A 20,770-nucleotide genomic window follows, 5' to 3' on the forward strand; every position below is an offset into this window, starting at 1 on the left:
CCCCCTCTCCCCCCCATTATAGATGCCCCCTCTCCCCCCCATTATAGATGCCCCCTCTCCCCCCCATTATAGATGCCCCCTCTCCCCCCCATTATAGATGCCCCCTCTCCCCCCCATTATAGATGCCCCCTCTCCCCCCCCATTATAGATGCCCTCTCTCCCCCCCCCATTATAGATGCCCCCTCTCCCCCCCCCATTATAGATGCCCTCTCTCCCCCCCCCCCATTATAGATGCCCCCTCTTCTCCCCCCCTTATAGATACCCCCTCCCCTTATAGATGACCCCCTCTACCCCCATTATAGATGCCCCCTCCTCCTCCCCATTGTAGATGCCCCCTCTTCTCCCCCCCTTATAGATACCCCCTCCCCTTATAGATAGCCCCCTCTCCCCCCCTTGAACATGGCCCCTCTTCTCCCCCCATTATAGATGCCCCCCCTTCTCTTCCCCCCATTTTAGATGCCCCCCCCTTCTCTTCCCCTCATTATAGATGCCCCCCCCCCCCCCTCCTCCTCTATGCTAAGCAGTATTTAAAAAAAACAAACACACAAACTCACCTGACAACCCGCTCCCCCGGCGATCCTCTTCTTCTTCGGACGCTGTCCCCGGCTGATGCGCGGCTGCCGGCGGTGTCCCTTCCTATCCCCGGCAGCGCGGCGCGTCAGTGAGCTCTCTGTACGCCGGGGCTGTGACTTCTGACACAGGAAGCGTCTCTGACGCGCGCTTCCTGTGCCGGAAGTCAGGGCCCCAGGCAGCTCACTGATGCGCCGCGCTGCCGGGGATAGGATGGGACACCCCCGGCAGCCGCGCATCAGCCGCGCATCAGCCGGGGACCGGACTTAAAGAGACAGCGCGCCGCCGCCGGGGCCAGTCGCAAATGGCGCCCAGATTAATAAATCTGGGCGCCATTTGCAAAATATTAGTCGCATTGGCGACCATTTTGGTCGCCATCTGGAGCCCTGTTAGGGCAATTATTAGTTTATAAGGTTGGAAAGGACAGGTGTCCATCAAATTCAACCTGTGTTGATCCAGGGGAAGGCAAAAAACCCTCGTAAGGCAGACGACAGTAGCCTCATCACAGGGGAAAAATTCCTTCCCGACTCCATAATGGCGATCAGAATAATCCCTGGATCAACGTGACCCCTGAAATAGGAATAAGGGACAGAATTTAGATAATGTAGAACCCCAATGACGTGTGGTACGCCTTGGAGCGATCCAGTATGCAGAGGCCGGGGTGATCAGGACAGGTGTCACACTGGAAAATGGCGTCCTTCCTGATCCCCCTGTTACCCCACACTCCGCACTTCTTCTGGGGTCTCCCTTTCTCCAGTGTGGGGGACGTCACCTGGAAAATGTTGTCCTGGTGCGATACGGGGTCCTTCATATCCAGAAGCGCTGGGTCCGCTCCATCGCTGCTAAATATTAGGGCGCTATTACTGCTTCTGATATGTTCGGATCGTGCCGCAAGCTACAGTAGCTCGGGCAGCGAGGGACCGGAAGAGGGGGTGCTGGTATAAGAGTTATCCCCGTACAGGTGGTGACCTTTATCCAGCAGTGGGAAGATCAGTTCCCGGACGATCTTCCCACTAACTCCGAGGATGGGGGGGAGGGGGCATCTGGGGGCTGGATTCGAGTGTCCCTTCCTTCATACACTCTAAGGGTACGTGCACACTGCGGAATCGCGAAGGATAACCCTTTGTGCATTCCACAGTTGGCACCCACCGGCGGACTGATGCGGGCGCGCGTCTCCGTCCGTGTCATAGACTCCATTCTATGCACGGGCGGATTCCGCTCTGCGTCCAACATGTTGATGGAATGACTGATGATGGAATCCGCCCGTGCATAGGATAGAGTCTATGACACGGGCGGAGACGCGCCCCTGCATCAGTCCGCCGGCGGGTGCCAGCTGCGGAATGCACGAAGGGTTATCCTTCGCCATTTCGCAGTGTGCACGTACCCTAAATCTGTAAGTGTACCCTGAGGTACTCTCACAGAGTTTGTAGAATTTCACGCCATACCGTCATCTCTTATTGGGACGGTACTGGCGGAAAAGACGTGTCTGGGGGGCAGCGTACGCTACGCTACTCCCAGACACGTCACTGGATGATGAGGAGGATGAGGATGAATGGAGGAAAGAAGGATCCCCCCATTCATCCTCACTGGCTGTTTCGGTGTCGGAGGCAATAATAATGTATGCGTCCGATACCGAAAACACCCTGGGGGGCCATCTTTATATGGGGATTGGTATATGGGGTATGTAGTGGTGTAGTGTAAAACTTTATTCAATGTAGTGTGGTGTAATGTAGTGTTTTTTTACGTGTTTTTTACAGTAAGTATACAAAAAAAAACTACGCCAAAAATGGTGTTGCTGATGAATGCCGCACTTATGTTCGGCACTTATCAGCAGACCGTGGCAGTAGGATATAAAAAAAAACCACCCTACGCCAAAAAGGAGGAGTTGCTGATTAGCAGCGCACTTTCGTGCGATGCTGATCAACACTCAGCGGCGATAGGGTGCGGAAAATAGAAAAAAAAAAAATTGGGAAAAAAAATTTTTTTTTTACTACATTCTGAACATCCCTGTAGTGGCTGATACGTGTATTACACTTATCAGCCGCTAGGGGGCAGCAGAGCGCAAGATCCGAAAATAGACGACGCTGGAGCCGGAAAAATACGAAAATAGACGACGCTGGAGCCGGAAAGAGACGATCGGGACTCACGGAAGAAGCCGAAGATGAAGAGGACGCCGGGAACCCGGAAGACGCCGATCAGGACCCCGGGACAGGTGAGTAATGTACAAATACCTGCTCCGGACCCCTCAGCTACCTAGCTGAGGGGTCCGGAGCAGGTATTTATTACTTGTGGGGACTTTGATCGCCGTGAACGGCCGGCCGGCTGGCCGGCCGTTCACGGCGATCGGGACGGTGGTACCGTGACCACCATTACTTTTTACAGTAATGGCGGTCGGTGCCGTCCTCGGACAGCACCGACCGCCATTTTTTTCCGGGTCATCGGGCCACCGATGGCCCGGAAAGGTTCCGATCGCCGCTATGGGCTTATCAGCCAATAGCGGCGATCGTCGGCATGGGGGGGGTTAACAACCCTCCATGCCGACAGGGAGAGATGGCCTGCTATGTATTATAGCAGGCTATCTCCCCCGATCGGGACCCGGCCGGCCGCGGCGCCCGTTTAAAGGGATGACGTACCGGTACGTCATGGGTCCTTAAGTGACAGTGATCCATGACGTGCCGGTACGTCATGGGTCCTTAAGAGGTTAAAGGAGAAGTCCGGCCAAAATTATTTTTTTATATGTTATTACTTATGAAAAGTTACACAATTTTCTAATGTACATTAATTATGGGAAATGCTCATATACTGCTATTTCCCTTAATTTAGTGTATCAGGAAGTGTTAGAATTCTCTCAGATCCAGTGACGTCACAACGAAAGGTGTAATTCCTATATAAGCTCTTTATATAGAAGTCAATGAGTACTATTGACTTCTATATATAGTGTGCCCCTGCTGGACACTCCATAGGAATTACAGTGTATGTAATGTAATGTTCTGCACTGTACTTTTGGGGACTTTATGAATACATTTATAGAATACTTTGGGGAGCAAGTGACCTTGCTCCCCAAAGTATCCCATAAATGTATTCAATGAATAGATTTGCTGGGCACCGGGCAGGGAGGTGCAATCTACCTCCCCCCTCCCTGCTCGGTGCTGGAAACATATACAAGGTACTACTCACCTATTATCTGCAGATAATGGGGGAGTAGTACCTGTGCTATCCCTATCACCGCCCGCGCCGCTCACACAGGGGCTGCCTCTGACTGCCGCTCACTGCCACCCGCCTGCGCCGCCACTCACTATCCAGCCGGCCGCTCACTCACTCCCCCCCGCACGGCACTTCCTGGTGTCCCACCCGCACGGCACTTCCTGGTGTCCCCGGCCGGGGTGGGGGCGGGCTGACGCATGCATGAGCAGAGCGCGGCGGCCGTCCAGATAGTGTGAGGAGCGGTGAGGAACGGGGTGAGGAACGGGGCGTGCTAGCGGGAGTCAGGGATAGTGAGGAGCGGCGCGGCCGGCCGAATAGTGAGTAGCGGCGCGGGCGGGTGGGAGTGAGCGAGCGGCCGGCTGGATAGTGAGTAGCGGCGCGGGCGGGCGGGTGGCAGTGAGCGGCAGTCAGAGGTAGCCCCTGTGTGAGCAGCGGCGGTGGTGATAGGGATAGCACAGGTACTACTCTGCAGATAATGGGGGAGTAGTACTTTGTATATGTTCTCAGCACCGAGCAGGGAGGGGGGGAGGTAGATTGCACCTCTCTCCCTCCCTGCTCGGTGCCCAGCAAATCTATTCATTGAATACATTTATGGGATACTTTGGGGAGCAAGTGTCCTTGTTCCCCAAAGTATTCTATAAATGTATTCATGAAGTCCCTAAAAGTACAGTGCATAACATTACATTACATACACTGTAATTCCTATGGAGTGTCCAGCAGGGGCGCACTATATATAGAAGTCAATGCTACTCATTGACTTCTATATAAAGAGCGCCACCTGCTGGACACTCCATAGGAATTACACCTTTCGTCGTGACATCACTGGATCTGAGAGAATTCTAACACTTCCTGATACACTAAATTAAGGGAAATAGCAGTATATGAGCATTTCCCATAATTAATGTACATTAGAAAATTGTGTAACTTTTCATAAGTAATAACATAAAAAAATAATTTTGGCCGGACTTCTCCTTTAAGGGAGCCTTTACATGTTTTTTCCCAGAAACAGTCCATGTCTGATATTGCAGCTCAGCCCCATTTCAGCGAAGCTTGCTGCTGTTTTTCGGCTACGGTGCACTTTTTAGGATAATGGGTATCTTGGGATCTTATTCATAAAGGTTGATGTTCCATCAAGAACCCTAATCGGATGACAATGAGTAAAAGAACAATGCACACAATACTTTTCTTGGACCCAACAGTGCTCTACACTTGTTTAGGACTAGGTTCTTCTAGAACTTGGGGCTCCCTGTACACCTGTAGCTGGCTGTATATTGGCTGCCATAAAGGCCTAACCAAGTGTCACAGGCCAACATTATGTATAAATAAGATACATCTTGACACAGTTCTTGTGTAAACCCTTGACAGGTCTAACTAGTGAGATACCATCTACAATGTACACAACAAAGCTATAGGATAAAGCCCCATGCCATGAGTACATAAATGTTAGATAACTTGCTTATGTTTAACCTGCCGGGTAACTTTGTTTGTAATATTCTTGTTGGTATCTATGGAAAGGGATCAACATATACCTGGCTTCCTATCAAAAGAAAAAGTGCCCGGGATCTGACAAGACTTGTTGCAGAAACATCTTATGCAGCAACTATGAGATCAAGTAAGGATTTCTAGTCACCAAAAACAATGGCTCATACCTGCAACATGAACATGCAATCCAAATACAGAGATTGTGTCAAGGTAAAGCATTTAAAGTAAAAAATGTTACATGGGAAAAAGAAAGAAAACGAGTCTTGAAATGTTTCAATAGCACAACTGATGGATGGCACTAAGTGCAAAAACTAGACAGCCATACAAATAGATCTTGTCACTGCCTCTTAAAGGGGTTCTCCGGAGAAATCACTGCAATTATAGTTCCTTGTGTCTGAGTGTGCAGCCGAGGGCTTGCAATCCTTGGGAATACTGAGTCAATAGTGATACACTCTACTTGCATAACTTTCTCCAGTTTTTTTTTTTTTTTAATACAACTAAAGGCCCTATTCCACCAACAGATCTGACGACAGATTATCTGCCAAAAATTTGAAGCCAAACCCAGGAACAGACTATAATCAGAGAACAGGTCATATAGGAAAGACTGGATTTCTCCTCTTTTCAAATTCACTCCTGGGTTTGGCTTCAAATCTTTGGCATATAATCTGTTGACAGATCTGTTGGTGGAATAAGGCCTTTACACAGGTAATAGTCCCCCAAAAGTGCACAAATGCCTTGTATGAGGTTGGAGTTTTTAATTCATACTCAAACCTGGTGCAAACGCCAACATCTACCTTCAACACTGCCTATCACCTACCAAAGTTGACAGCAGCTCAGGCTTGAGTACTAATTAAAAACTCCGACCTCATACAAGGCATCAGGACTATTTATTAAAAATAAATAAATAATCAAATAAAAAATGGATGGTTTGTTGACAGTAACCTGTGGTAAGGGATGTGTAATCCCTATTGGCTGAGTATTCTTTCCAGTCTGACACAGTGCTCTCTGTCCATAGCAGTGGTTCATCCCAATAGAAAACCTCTCAGTCTCTGGACATTTCCTGTCACTATCAAAGGTGGCAGTAGAGAGCACTGTGCCAGCCTGGAAATAAATCTTCACTTGCTGTAAGGCATACAGCAGCTGATAAGTACTAGAAGACTTAAAATGGAACCAATCAGCTTAAATAATGCCATTAACCTACTAAATATTGCTAACATATTTATTGCCCGTGTCCCTGGATGCCCTGGATTCTTTTTATTCACTCCCATGTTGTATGCAACGATAATCTAGCTGAATCACCCCGACAGTCCTGGGGCTGTATGGTGCTGTAATCACACCTCTGTGTGATGCAAATAAGGTGCTGCACTGTGAAGCACGCCCAGAGAAATGTTCTGGGCCTGACCAGCGCTGTAATGACTGACTAGTTCCGCCACAAGGACCGCTATATGATGCCTAGATGAGCTGGATTTGCATACAGCGCAGGAGTTAATAAAAGTAGGTTTGCGGTACATAGCGGGCAGGGACACAGACAATAGATACATGTTTGGGCAGTGTGTGCATAGATGTATTACAAATGTTTAGTAGGTTAATGGTGTTATATCAGCTAATTGTGTTTTTTAAACAGAAGTAATTTACAACTCTGTTTAACTTCTTGACACCAGTTTATTTTTCCTTTGTCGTACCCTCCAGGTAATGCTTTGGGCACGGCCTGAAGCCCTGCTGTGATGGGAGAAGATAGCACAAAGCCTCTTGTTCTTATTACAGTCTATAACCTATTAACCCTAGGAAGTCTGTCAAACCCTTTATGACCATCAGGTATTGCCCCCATTGTATTATAAAACCTTCAGAAGAGGCTCTCTCTTTCCTGTCTCAGGATCTTTGCACTGGGTAACCTGTGGACTATGTACAGTAGTAGGAGGGGCGGTGACGGGTATGTGTCAGGGAAATGTCAGCCTAAAAGCTGCAGCACCCTATGGAAAATATGTAAGACATGATTACTAGTCTGAAAAGGGATTCATTTACAAAACATTGCTCCTCTTCCACATACTAGATATTTAGAGTGTCAAGACGATAAAGCTCTTGCACTGGAACAGTCACAGCGCTGTACTCTTTATCTAGGTTGGGGGAAATCTCATGAAGCCAATCTATTCTTCTCATGTAAGGGCTTGGAAGTCCAAAAAGATTTTAGACAGGCTGAAATAGTTTGGATGCTCCACCTTTATCTCTATCAGCAGAAGTCATTGCATTACATGACCTGCCCCATGAGACAACCCCATTCCACACCACATGCCATATGTGAGGTATAGAGGGTGCCACAAACAAAAATGGATCTTGGGCCAGCACTGATAGTTGTAAGAAAAATGTACAGACCTTTGCGCCATTGTGATAACTTCTAACCAGGGTTTTTTTTTTAAGCTTTAGGGACAAGACAACCTGTTTAAAAGAGGATTTTTTTCTTCTAGTACACTATATGGACAAACATATTGAGACACCTACTGTACACATCATTCTCCAAGGAGCGTTATACTAAGGTTGGCCGAACCCACTGCCACATAGAATGTAGGGACCATTCGTGTTAATAGGGAGGACAGGAAAGATGACTGTTATTGAAGGTGCATAAGCACCCTATTGCCCATAGGCAAAAATACAGAGTTGGCTCTCCTATGCAGGTATAATAACAAGATAAGGGTAATCTATAAAAAAAAAAAAGTATGCATAAAGAATCACTTTTTCCCCTCATTGGAATTTTGACAAAGACAACACAATATAATTCAATATAATCTTTGTGCAGAATCAACAGACAGTATAACACAAGCTGCACAAGGAAAGGTCAGATGCTGCTGCTGTTAAAACACACACATGCTAAAAATACTCTCACCTCTGCCAGATAAAAGAGGTGCAGAGCCGAACCGTGAAGGCAAACACACCTGGATGCTTCCTCTACGAGCGCCTCTGAATGCACAAGTTACATGTACAGCGAGAAGCCTGTCAGGAGCTGTCAGGGAGATTGCGAGGCTAAATCCGAGTCTAATTCTTCATTGTATCTAGTAACATGAGTGCGCTACCTAGTGCCCCCGGCTGTGAGCAAAAGTCACATAACGTGTATGTGTGAGAATCATAATATGACAGGCACCATAATAAAAAAGTGCAAATGTAAGGTACTTCTAGGAGATGGAATCTGAGATATGCGAAACACGTTCATCATGCAGCTCTTGTGGTTACACATTCTCGACTTGTGAATGAAACACTCATTCTAAAAAATTCTGCATCTCAGTACATGCTAAATATTCCTGGTTTATGTAAGTAAACACAGCCCTAAAGACGACTGCTGACCAGACCTGCAGGTGACTACGCTGCCCGCAGGAGCCAGAGGATCAAATATCACTGTCACTGAACCAAGTATGTGTTACTAGGCAAACAGCAAGAAAACATTACTGGCGTATACACAGTGTGTAATGGCCTACGGCAGTGATGGTGACCCTTTTAGAGACCCAAGTGCCCAATCCGCAACCCAAAACTCAAAACTAATTTATTGTGAAACTAATTTATTGTGATAGCCATTTTACAGGCTAATACTAAGCCACAGCTTAGTTAGGGATGCTGTTCAGACAGTTTCCACTGCTAAGCCTGTAAAGAGTTAATAAAAAAAAAAAAGACTACTGTAATAGATAGCATGTTAGTAAATTAGGCTTCTCTTCACTGCCGCACTATTGGCTGTGGCTAGCACCTCCGGTTGTGAACTCCAGGAGGGACTCTGATAAGAAAATCCAAGTCCCGTCTGCAGTCTGCACCATGTATAATATACAGCCGGTAGCTGGGAGGTTAAAGAGGAGCAGAACACCCATCATTCTGACATGTGTTCTGTGCCTCTACTTTCTGGCCCCACAAGGGTAAAGTAGTGATTGGGGGGGTAAATTTAAATTTAACACACATCCACCTCTTAAAATTTCACCTTGGATGTCAACATTTGAGATGAACATAGCTAGTAAAGTGTTTATCAGCTTCTTTCTATAACAGTGCCAAACTAGTACATGGGTTGTTGCCTGGTACTGTGTCTCGGTGCAATTTAAAGGGGTACTCCGGTGACTTTTTTTTCTATTTAATATATTGTAATGTAAGAAATTTATATAGTACTTCATTAAACTTTATTAAAATAAATGTATATATATTTTTTCTTTAAATACTCATTTACATCAAGATCCCGTAGTAAGAGGTAAGAGGAACTGCAAAACCGTCTAAGCATGGCAGCCGCTCCACAGCAAGTAGTAATATCACTAGCTTCTGCTAGTTGCCCTTGCCAAAAAAAAAAAAAAAAAAAAAAAAAGAGAACCCCATAATAATATGGCTCAAACCATAATGGGCATAAGATTAATGTGTGTGAATAAAAGGCAGTTTTCCAAATTCAATAGATAAAAGTGTTTTTTTTTTTACAATGCTTTATTTTCCATGCATATTACCACCTGTGGAAATGCCCTGTAAAATGCACCAATAAAAATGCGCCACAAAAAAAAAAAAAAAAAAAAAAAAGCTTGAAACCTAGACACTCATATTGTCTTTGCTTTCTAAGTATAATCAGTAAACAAAGCCTAAAAATACTAAATGAATCTTGTTGCTAGCACCGTCACTGTTCCTATGGGGAACAACAGTACTGTCATTGTGTTCCACTACAGAGTATACTATACTATCATAGGCGTAGCTCCCATCTCTGATATAGGGGAAAATCGTAGCAACTACCTGAAGCAGTCTGGTCATCTTGGTGCCATGTAGCCCAATAATGTGGTTATAATTAGAAAAAATAATTCAAAGTTAAATAAAAAGGTAACAATTTTTTTTTATTTTTTATTCTGTATATCGTGCTGTCCATAAATGTAAGCTAATTGTGTCAGGTTACTAACATGCAAAAGGATTATGAAAAAATACATTGATATTGGCAGAATAAAATCTGCAGCAGTGAATGAATGCTAGGGTAGCTTCACATGTACTGTATTGCAGTGGATTTGATGGTATGGATCGCAGCAGATTTGATCAAAATAACTGAACACAGGTAGAAAAAAAAAAAAAAAAAAAAACTTTAAATGCTAGCTATCAGACACACAGAAGCGCTCTAAATTGTTGGAGAGAAGGCCCCTGTAACCTCAAGGGTTGACTGAGGTAGGATTGCTTTTGAGTTCTCAGCTGCGAGTTTGCTGGTGATCGGAGAGCCAAGTCCAAAAATAACAGCAAGAAGAGACCTAGCAACCATAAGATGTTTATATCTCTACTCAACACTGCCCTCCTCAAGGGACAAATGATCAGAATGTTCTGGGATGAACCAGGCTGCAGATACCGCTGTTAAATTCCAAAACTTTCACCCATCTTCAAAGCGCTCACTCAAAGCCATAATACATAGAGATAATCTTAAAGGGAACCTGTCAGCACAAAATGGTGCCGATCTGAGAACACAGTTTAAAGCGTTGGTGGCAATTCTTAAAGCGTCTGACATATCACGTAGATTGGTCGGCGTCTCTGTGCCCCACCTCTAGAGAGATAGTGAGGAGAAGCACATAGCTGAGTGCTTCACTCCCTGGCTCGCCATTAAATCTGACTTGTTGCAGGAGACAGGCTACTTTTTTTTTTTTTTTCAAATTCTCAAGTTTCGTCGAAAAAGTGACTTTCATCACTTCATGCCAAAATCTAAGCTGTGGACATGCAGGAAGGTGCCCTCATCACTGCCACATCTCCAACAAGAAGGATCAACCTTAGGAATAAGTTCATGCAGTTTAGTTGGTACCCTATACTATGTGAAAAGGATTTTGTATCCAGCCTCCTGGAACCTTGAACTGATAAACGCCTTAGGGGCCAAATAGTAAATCCCAGAACTCTGCTCCTTGGAGAGGACGATTACAAGATCAGCTTCCCACTTTAAATATTGGGGGAAGGTTCTTCAGGAGTGGTCAGTGTCAGTTGGTATGTTATGGAAAGTATGTGACGGACAAGTTCTTTTTCAGAGCAGATCTTCTCAAAAGGTGTAAATGTGCCTCCCAAATGATCAGATGTTGGGAGAGACGATTGGTAGTGTTGAAGCTGGACTACTCTCCAGGGACCTAGTGAGCATAGATTTGTCATATCCGAGAGCTGTGAAGTGGAGAACCAAATACTGAAAAGAATAGGATTCTGGGAAGGATGCTAATTTTGTAAATGGTACAGTGGCCAAACCAAATGTGCCAACCCTTCATCCATCGCTCACAGTCCGCTTTAATGGCAGCCAGCAGTGGCATATAGTTACGTTGGCATAGGAAGCGGAGTTCAGGGGCAAGGTAAATCCCCAAATATGTCATCTATTCCCATGCCTTCACACGTACCGTATCGCTGTGTATTTATCGCTGCGAGTTTCTCGCACATAAATCCACAGTGATACTGATTGCTATCAATCCAATGTATGTGTATTCTCACTGCGTGTTTGGTGCGATTTTTACATGCGAGTTTTGATTTTCATATGATTTTCACAGGTGAGTTCAACACCACAAAAAACGCAGCTACTTTCATGCGAGTTTGATGCGAGTTTTGTGCGAGAAATAAACAGCGATACAGTTAAAGTTGAAGGAGGTGCAAAGTTGTTCAAATACATAAGTGCAGAGAGAAATATTTAGGGCTTCAGACTTTGTGAAGTTAATTTTAAAATTAGAACGGAGTGCAAATTTAGAAGATTCTGACATCAGGTTTGTACATTCTAAGGGTATAAAAGTACTGAGCAGAATTATTCATAAAATTACCCTCCACAACCTATTACCCTCCTCCATTATATGTATAATTTTGTAATTAAAATGTTACAGATTTAAGCTGGGTTCACACTATGTATATTTGAGGCTGTATGTTTGAGGCTGTATAGCAACCAAAACAAGGAGTGGATTGAAAACACAGAAAGGCTCTGTTCACACAATGTTGTAATTGAGTGGATGGCCGTCATTTAATGGCAAATATTTGCTGTTATTTTAAAACAACGGCTGTTGTATTGAAATAATGGAAGTTATTTACCGTTATATGGCGGCCATCCACTCAATTTCAACATTGTGTGGACAGAGCCTTTCTGTGTTTTCAATCCACTCCTGGTTTTGGTTGCTATGAGGACCTGACATGAGGACCAAATACAGCCTCAAATATACATAGTGTGAACCCAGCCTGAAGGCGTGTCCTATATAGGTGGGTGGGGCATACAGAACGTTTGTGCACTAAGCACACAAATTTTTGTGCTGCTGTACAGAATCGTCCTGATGTTGATTCTCAAAAGTTATCAAGAGGAATAATAAAGGTATATGTCTTTCTAAAGCTAGCAGACAGCACTAATAAGTGATGACAGATCTGGTATTACCATCATGTAAAAGAGTACAATGCTCTGAAGTAGTGGTGTACATGCTTGACTGCCCTTTTGTAATCAGTGGGGGTTAGGCTGGGTTCACACTACGTTTTTACAATCAGGTTTTTTTTATCCATTTTTCATTTTTTTTGCAAAAAAAAAAAAAAAACAGATGAAAAAAAAATAGGTGCATTTTGTGCATCCGTTTTTCATTGACTTCCGTTTTAATCCATTTTTGGAAGTCAATGGAAAAACTGATTTTTTTCATCAGTTGATCAGACAGACAGTCATCTATACTGCACATAGGGGATGACTGTTTATACCATTTCTAGGAAAATAAGAAATATTAAGAGCAGATTAATCAATACAGACAGAAAACCATAAAGGGGCATTTCTATTGCTAAATGCTACAGGTTACTGCCAGGATATACCATAATACTGATTACGGGGGCCAACATATCATTAAAGGGGTTATCCCATACTTATCAGCTGCTGTGTGTCCTGCAGGAAATGTTTTCTTTTCAGTCTGACACTGTGCTCTCTGCTGACATCTCTGTCCAAGTCAGGAACTGTTCAAAGCAGGAGAGGTTTTCTATGGGGATTTTCTACTGCTCTGGACAGCCTGTGTCAGACTGAAAAAAACAACATTTCCTGCAGGACATACAGCAGCTGATAAGCATAGGAAGACTTGAGATTTTTAAATAGAAGTAAATTACAAATCTATATAACTTTCTGAAACCAGTTGATTTAAAACAAAAATATTCTATTTTTTTTTTAATGTGAGGAGATGGTGTTCCTAACATCTCAGCTGCACTGTATCGCTATGGACCACCTGATGTGGAGGAAATTGCAATACAGCACAATTCATGGGAAGAGGTATAATTCCATCGCTATACCCAAGAGGTTTAGTACCCAGAGATCACTGATGCAATATAAAGAAATTCCCTGCTGCTGTGTTGCTGCTCATCCGTACACATAGCATGCTGGGGCTGGCAATACATTGACTGGGCAGTCACTATAAAAGCCTCATATTACTATATCTTAAGAGGTAACAGAACACTAGAGTGGGAGCTTAAGACCAAAAAACAATGATTGGGACATATTTCTGTATCTGTGTATCATTTTTCACACTTCTATTGGTGTCTTATCAGCCAGAACATCACATGGATCGGGTGTCCCTATTATCCGAGGTTACGCACTGGGTTCAATTTTAAACTAGGATCTTTAGTTGCCAGGGCTGGACTGCTCCAGCAGAGGACCAAGCCTGCAGTGGATCAAGGCTTAAAAGCATTACAATCAATGAAAAAAAATTTAGACATGTCACACAGATATAGTAGTTCTTGTCTGAATTTGAGTGGATCCCATCAATCAATAGATAGTCATGTGCTTCACTTCATGGCTCATTGCTCAATCCAACTTGTTGCAGGAGCCTGGCTCCACTATAAGGGTGCCTTTACACAGACAGATTTATCTGACAGATTACTGAAGCCAAAGCCAGGAACAGACTATAAAGACAGAGCAGGTCATAAAGGAAAGACTGAGATTTCTCCTCTTTTCAAATCCATTCCTGACTTTGGTTTCAAAAATCTGTCAGGTAAATCTCTTTATGTAAAGGCACCTTAAGGGCCTTATTACATGGAGCGATAATAGATTATCGCTCAGTGCAATAGAGGCAACAATCAACCGATGAAATGATCTTGGGCTGATCATTTCTTTAGCCCAAACCTAAAATCAGGTGCAGACTGCACATTGCTACATGTAATAGCGATGTGCAGCTGACGATTCTACGAACAGTATACATTACCCATCCACACTCAAGGGCTCCTCCTGTGCTCTGCTTCCTCCCCGGTCCCCCGAGATGCAACTTCAGAGCAGCCCGTCTGAGCTGACAGGCCGCTCTGAAGTTGCATCTTGCAGGATCGGGGAGGAAGCAGAGCACAGGAGGAGCCCGGAGTGTGGATGGATAATGTATATGTTTGGGCAAGGGCTGCATGGACATCGATAACAATGTCCATCCAGCCCTTGCTAAGCGATTATCGGGCCGTGTAATACGGTATCCATCGGGCCCTCATCGCCCTGTGTAATAGGATACTTAGTCTATGGAACCTGGCCCATGCAACAAGATCAGGTGTTGGGCACAGCGCTTCACCCAGCCATAGCTAGCAACTGTGGGAAGAGGGGGGAGCTTATTTAACGTTTCATTTATTTAATATATTGCTTATTACACGTTTTTAGCAAGTGACCAGCTGACGAATGAGCCAATAAGGGCTCCATGTAATGATGCCTTACTACCCCATACACAGTAAACAGTCGGAAAGTCCTGCTGGAATCGGCAACTTTGACCAACTTTTCAGTAATGTGCGGCGGCCTGAAGTTTATTTACAAATTTCCCACAAGACCTTACTGATGATATGTTCTTTGTGTACAATGCTAAGGAAGTTTACCAGGCAATTAAAGGCGGACGTGTTCATGTTCTGTAGATGTGAGTGAATCACTCTTATTTTTAGAGCACCCATGGTTCCAGGACGCTGTACATATGATATGGGGTTTAAATACATATCATAAGAGTACAATGAATGTAAAACTGTAAATGACAGACTAAAAGATGAGAGGGCTCTGTTCCCGTGGGCTTACAATCAGTTCTGAGCCTGCTCCAGTCTAAAACAATACAACATACTCCATGTGTGGTCTGCCTAGTTATATGTACAGTATCTAGGCCCTTTTGATTCATCATATTAAATTATTACCTTGAGATTGTGACTACAGTTTAGGGTATGTCTTTCCATTTAGGATATGCCCATGGCAAATGCAACATGTAATTACAGGAGGATCTGTGGCAGAAATCCCAGACCGACAATGATTTTTGCCACCGATATGCCAGTACTGTATATTCACCAAAGTGTTAACCCTATTATCAATCAATAGGGCTAATAAATAGCTCTTCCATATACATTCTATACTTTGAGGTAAATAAAACGTGAATGTAAAAGTAGGTTATAAGTACTAGCCCAGCAGTATAATAAAGAAATAAGCAAACAACAAAATAAGTGCACAGTCTAGTCATCGTCCACAATAGGAGTATATAAAGGAGACAAAAAAACAACAACTGCCTAGTAATATTGCTAAGGTAACAGATACTATTGGGGTACAGTAAAAGGCTGTAGCCCCTGGGTAATTTAAAAAGGGACTAAAATAATTTGTTAGGGAAAGTTTCGATTTGCTTTTAATCCAAGATCTGTCCTGCGGTCCGTTCGGCAGGTGATGCAGTTATTGTCCTAAAAAAATACTTTTAAACTTGAAGCCCGTGTCAAACGGGAGTATCTATGCCTTAGCTTTGCACCACCCCTCCGTCCCTCCTCCCCTCTTCATCATTAGGAATGCTTCAGGCAGATTGCCTCCTATTCCCCACCTGTGTCAGCCCGGCACATGGGCTGGATTGTTAAGGGCCTGTGCAATGTTTAGCATGGAGAAAATGTTTCAGTGGCATTCCTAATGAAGAAGAGGGTGGGAAGGAGGGATGGAGGGGTGGTGCAAAGCTAGGGCACAGATACTCCCATTTGGCACGGGCTTCAAGCTTAAAAGTATTTTTTTAGGACAATAACTGCATCACCTGCCGAACGGACCGCAGGACAGATCTTGGATTAAAAGCAGCTATCCGAAGGTACAAGTGGTTTGGGGGGGTCAGATCGTGGGTACAGAGTCGCTTTAAATAGAGATGACTTTGAAGTTCTGTTCCAGTTTCTGCAGGAAATGCAACAATAGAAAATAGCACTGCTGATTGGAGTAAAGCCGCTGACAGACGTTCATGACACCTACGCCCAGGGCCACCATCAGGAATTTCGGGGCCCCATACAGCCTGGGCTTATTTATAGGAGCCAGAAGGTTTTGTGTGCTTTTCTATTACAAAATATCTGATAATCTGGCTTCTAATAACATACGTCTTACTAATATCAGATTAAAAGAAACTTAGTCTCCTAGCTGCAGCCAAGAGAAGTGACAAATGGTTGACCTTGATGGACCTGATTTTATAAAACTGATAATAGTGTAGATTAGTCTAATAAGGCAGTCTTAACAGCTCTCACAGCACACATGATTAAACCAACACATCTAATGTTGCCACTTAAAGGGGTTGCCTGAACTAAAAGAAAGAAAAGACTCGTGGCCCTACAGCTGTTGCAAAAATACAATTCCCCCCATGCCTGGACTGTCAAAGCTTTGGCGGTCCAGGCATGATGGGAATTGTAGTTCTGCAATGGCTAGAGGTCTGCAGGTTTACACTATAACTAGCTTGTTATAGCTTTATTTTATTGCACTGGTGTCTGTAGCCTCTACCATACACCCATTACTACCAAACTACGTGGGAATGCAGTGTATCCACTACCTTCTATTGTGTGAAGCACAACTAATAAATCCTAAAAAGTGAACGGCTCTAGATGTCTCTTACCTGTCCGCAGCCTGGAGCGCTGCACACAAAAGGGCGATCGTCCCCCATTACTTTTCCTGCAGATAAAAAAAAAGGAAATTGTTAGCTATAGTCTATAGAATAAAGAATCACTATCTGTAAACAAAACATTGGAGTATACAGAGAATTCAAGCAGGTGGTTGGGAAAGAGCTATGGACTTTCAATATAACCTTTATTTTAAAGTTCCACTTCCAAGATCTTGGGTTTGCTGTCAGTGAATATTAAAGGAGTAATTCACCCATAATGTTTTCTTTCCAATCAACTGGTGTCAGAAAGTGCCAGAGATTTGTAATTTACTTCTATTAAAAAAATAAAATCTTACAGTACTTATCAGCTGCTGTATGCCTCACAGGAAGTGTATTCTTTTCAGTCTGGAGAGCAGGAGATGTTTTCTATGGGGATTTGCTACCACTCTAGACAGTTAATGACATGGACAAAGGTGGCAGCAGAGAGCAGTGTTTCAGACTTAAGAATACACCACTTTCTGCAGGACATACAGCAGCTCATAAATACTGGAAGACTAGAGATTTTTTTAATAGAAGTAAATTACAAATCTCTGGCACTAGTTGAATTTTTTTGCTGAACTACCCCTTAAAAATTCCTGTTTCCATTCAGTGGCTGTAAAATCACAGACCTAGACCTGCTTACAGCTGAGCGGCAGATAAAACTGTACCCAGCCTAAGCAATCCTATGAAAGCTAAACATGACCGCACAAATCCCTCCGTCCTGGTTTATTACAATGTACTGGTCTATAGTCCAGGCTGTTTAAGGCTGCGTTTACACACACAGAAGCAGATATCGTAACCAGCCGGTTACAGGACCAGATTGGTTACGATATCTGCTTATCCTCATCCCACCTTCGGTGGTGATACCCTGGAATAGCTGCGGAGTACAACCATTTATGCCATCAATAGAGTTAAGCCTAATCTTGCACAACTCCTCCAGGTGAGTGGTCCCTTGTAGTCCTCTACTACCACACACTTGGCCTCCTCCTACTACACAAGGAAGCGCCCCTCCTCCCTCCTTCTCTCATACACACAAAGAAAACTGACCGATTTATCTGACAGATTTTTGAAGCCAAAACCAGGAATGGATTTGAAAAGAGGAGAAATCTCAGTCTTTTCTTTATGACCTGTTCTTAGCTTCACAAAGGATTGCTTACACTGAATACAACAGTAGAAAACCCTTAGCTGTGATAAGTATTTGGCCTGTATGGGGTTTAAACATCGGAATGAAAACAACGTTTCCTTCATTAACAAAAAGCAGATTTCCCAAACAGTTAACAAACAGGACACATATTGGAGAATGTGTACATACACAATGGAAGAGCAATGGTTCCACTACATAACATAGATAAAATAGAGAATTGATCACTCCAAAAGCAGGAAACCCAGGCGCTAGCAGCAGGAAACATAGAAATAAATGGCTACAGCAGTGTGTACGGATCTTCAGGCGTCTGATTTCAAAGGGCATGTGGGTTCAATCTCCGACCAGGCCGAGTTCCAAGGGTAACAGTGATAAGCACTGTACAGCCACCCAGAATATCTGCCCAGTCAACCCTGTGCTGGGATACACAGGTGCAAGAGCTGGAAGCCACTCATCACTCACAAGGAAATCACTGATCATTTCACCACCCTCACGGCTGCCACAAGACAAAATCCGGCCAACACTAGATTTAGTTTTCCTGTTGATTCATCTACAGATCTTCCTATAAAATAATCTACTATAACATCTGATCACACGCACAGAACTCTAAGACAGTCAGGAGACCAGAGATGTGTGAACATAACCTACTCACAATGGTCTCTCTTATACTAGCAAACCCAAAACAAGGCCTCATGCACATGACCGTGCAACTGCGGGTATATAGGACTATTCTATTGGTCAATGCAGAATAACAGGACGAGTGCAAGCTCCTATATTGTGTGGATTGTTCACGACTGCAGGCAACTCGCAGAGGACTCTCCATAGGCTATCCGAGCTATACTTCTGGACTGTGCACACTGCACAGTCATGTGCATGAGGCCCAAATGGGTAAGGGATGAAACATAGGCTGTTGAATGCCCACATTCATTGGCAATGAGCCTTCACTGATGGCAACCCTAGTGATCGGCTATGATCGGTGGAAACACTTTACAATGGATGTTCCATTTCTTTACAGTGCCACCACAGGGGAAACTTCAGCATTATACATGTAAATCAATGGACTGTCTTTCTTAATCCCCATAGGGTCAATAGAGGCTGCGCAGGGGAAGAGATGACAGTAACAGGCTGGATTATTTTTCCTAATATCACTTGCAGATTTCTGCTTCCTTCCTTCTACACAATGAATCAGCAACTTTAAATGCGGCTTCCTGAATTTTAAGCATCTCAGAGCCAGGGAGATACTTGTAAGGCAGACCTTGCTTAACTCTTAAAGCGACTCTGTACCCACAATCTGATTGCCCCAAAACACTTGTACTTTCAGATAGCTGCTTTTAATCCAAGATCTGTCCTGCGGTCCATTTGGCAGGTGATGCAGTTATTATCCTAAAAAACTACTTTTAAACTTACAGCCCCGTGCCCTACGGGTGTGGCTTAGAATATCTGTGCCCTAACTTTGCACCACCCCTCCGTCCCTTCTCCCCACCCTCTTCATCATTAGGAATGCCACTGGAACATTTTCTCCATGCTGAACATTTCCACAGGTGTCTTAACGATCCAGCCCATGTGCCGGGCTGACACAGCTGACAAGTAGTAGGTAATCTGCCTGGAGCATTCCTAATGATGAGGAGGGTGGGGAGGAGGGACAGAGAGGTTGTGCCAGCCTAATGCATACACAATCTAGGCCACTCCTGTAGGGCACGGGGTGCCAGTTTAAAAGTTGTTTTTTAGGACAATAACTGCATCACTTGCCGAACAGACCCCAGGACAGATCTTGGATTAAAAGCAGCTATCCAAAGGTACAAGTGGTTTGGGGGGGGGGGCAGATTGTGGGTACAGAGTCGCTTTAAATCTCTGAATGCCTCTAAACCAGCTGGACTGGCTACTGACCATGATATCTTCTGTCAAAGCCTTAACATAAAACTGGACGCATGTGAGAATCTAGAGTGACTGCGTCATCACTGAATGTTTACGTCACAGCTTAAAGGAGCAACATTTTTATTAAAGTATCGTGTTGCCCCCCAAAAGTTACACAAATCACCAATATACCCTTATTATGGGAAATGCTTATAAAGGGCTTTTTTCCCAGCACTTATTACTGCATCAAGGCATCACTTCCTGGATAACTTGGTGATGTCACGACCCGACTCCCAGAGCTGTGCGGGCTGTGGCTGCATAATAGGAACATATCAGCGGGTTAGATTCAACATGCTGATAGTTCCCCTTTAGTATTTTTAGTATTTTAAACAGTTCTCCTCGCTCTATAGTTTTTATATTTGTTCAACTTAGAAGGAAACCTCTAGATTTTTTTTTTTATTCTGTAGCTATATGGTAATAAGCAATCTCTTTAAATTTGGTTTTGTTATGGTAGCGGCATGGTTTTTTGTAACATATGTAACAAGAACTATGTCATCCCTGAATTCCGATCTATGTCATCCCTGAATTCCGATCAATTCTCACAACCAATTACCTGTGCAGCAGAATTGTGCCAAATAAAAAAAGCTATGATGGTAAAAGCTATGATGGGTGAAGAGGTGTGGGGGAAAAATATATACACATGAAAAAAAAAATCTAC

General features: G+C 43.9%; 1 protein-coding gene across 5 annotated transcripts in view; it reads right to left on the reverse strand.

Moving 5' to 3' along the window:
* LOC138792603 (cyclic AMP-dependent transcription factor ATF-7-like) overlaps positions 1 to 20,770 on the reverse strand; it is a 68,957-nt gene that overhangs the window by 24,423 nt on the left and 23,764 nt on the right. For all 5 annotated transcript variants that reach the window (XM_069970221.1, XM_069970222.1, XM_069970219.1 and 2 more), the window contains one exon: positions 17,034 to 17,089. In XM_069970221.1, coding sequence (XP_069826322.1) covers positions 17,034 to 17,081 — 48 coding nt within the window. In that variant the 5' untranslated portion in view covers positions 17,082 to 17,089. The remainder of the gene's footprint in view (positions 1 to 17,033; positions 17,090 to 20,770) is intronic.

The sequence above is a fragment of the Dendropsophus ebraccatus genome, chromosome 5 (genome assembly GCF_027789765.1).
Source record: "Dendropsophus ebraccatus isolate aDenEbr1 chromosome 5, aDenEbr1.pat, whole genome shotgun sequence".
In the NCBI taxonomy this organism is placed as follows: domain Eukaryota; kingdom Metazoa; phylum Chordata; class Amphibia; order Anura; family Hylidae; genus Dendropsophus; species Dendropsophus ebraccatus.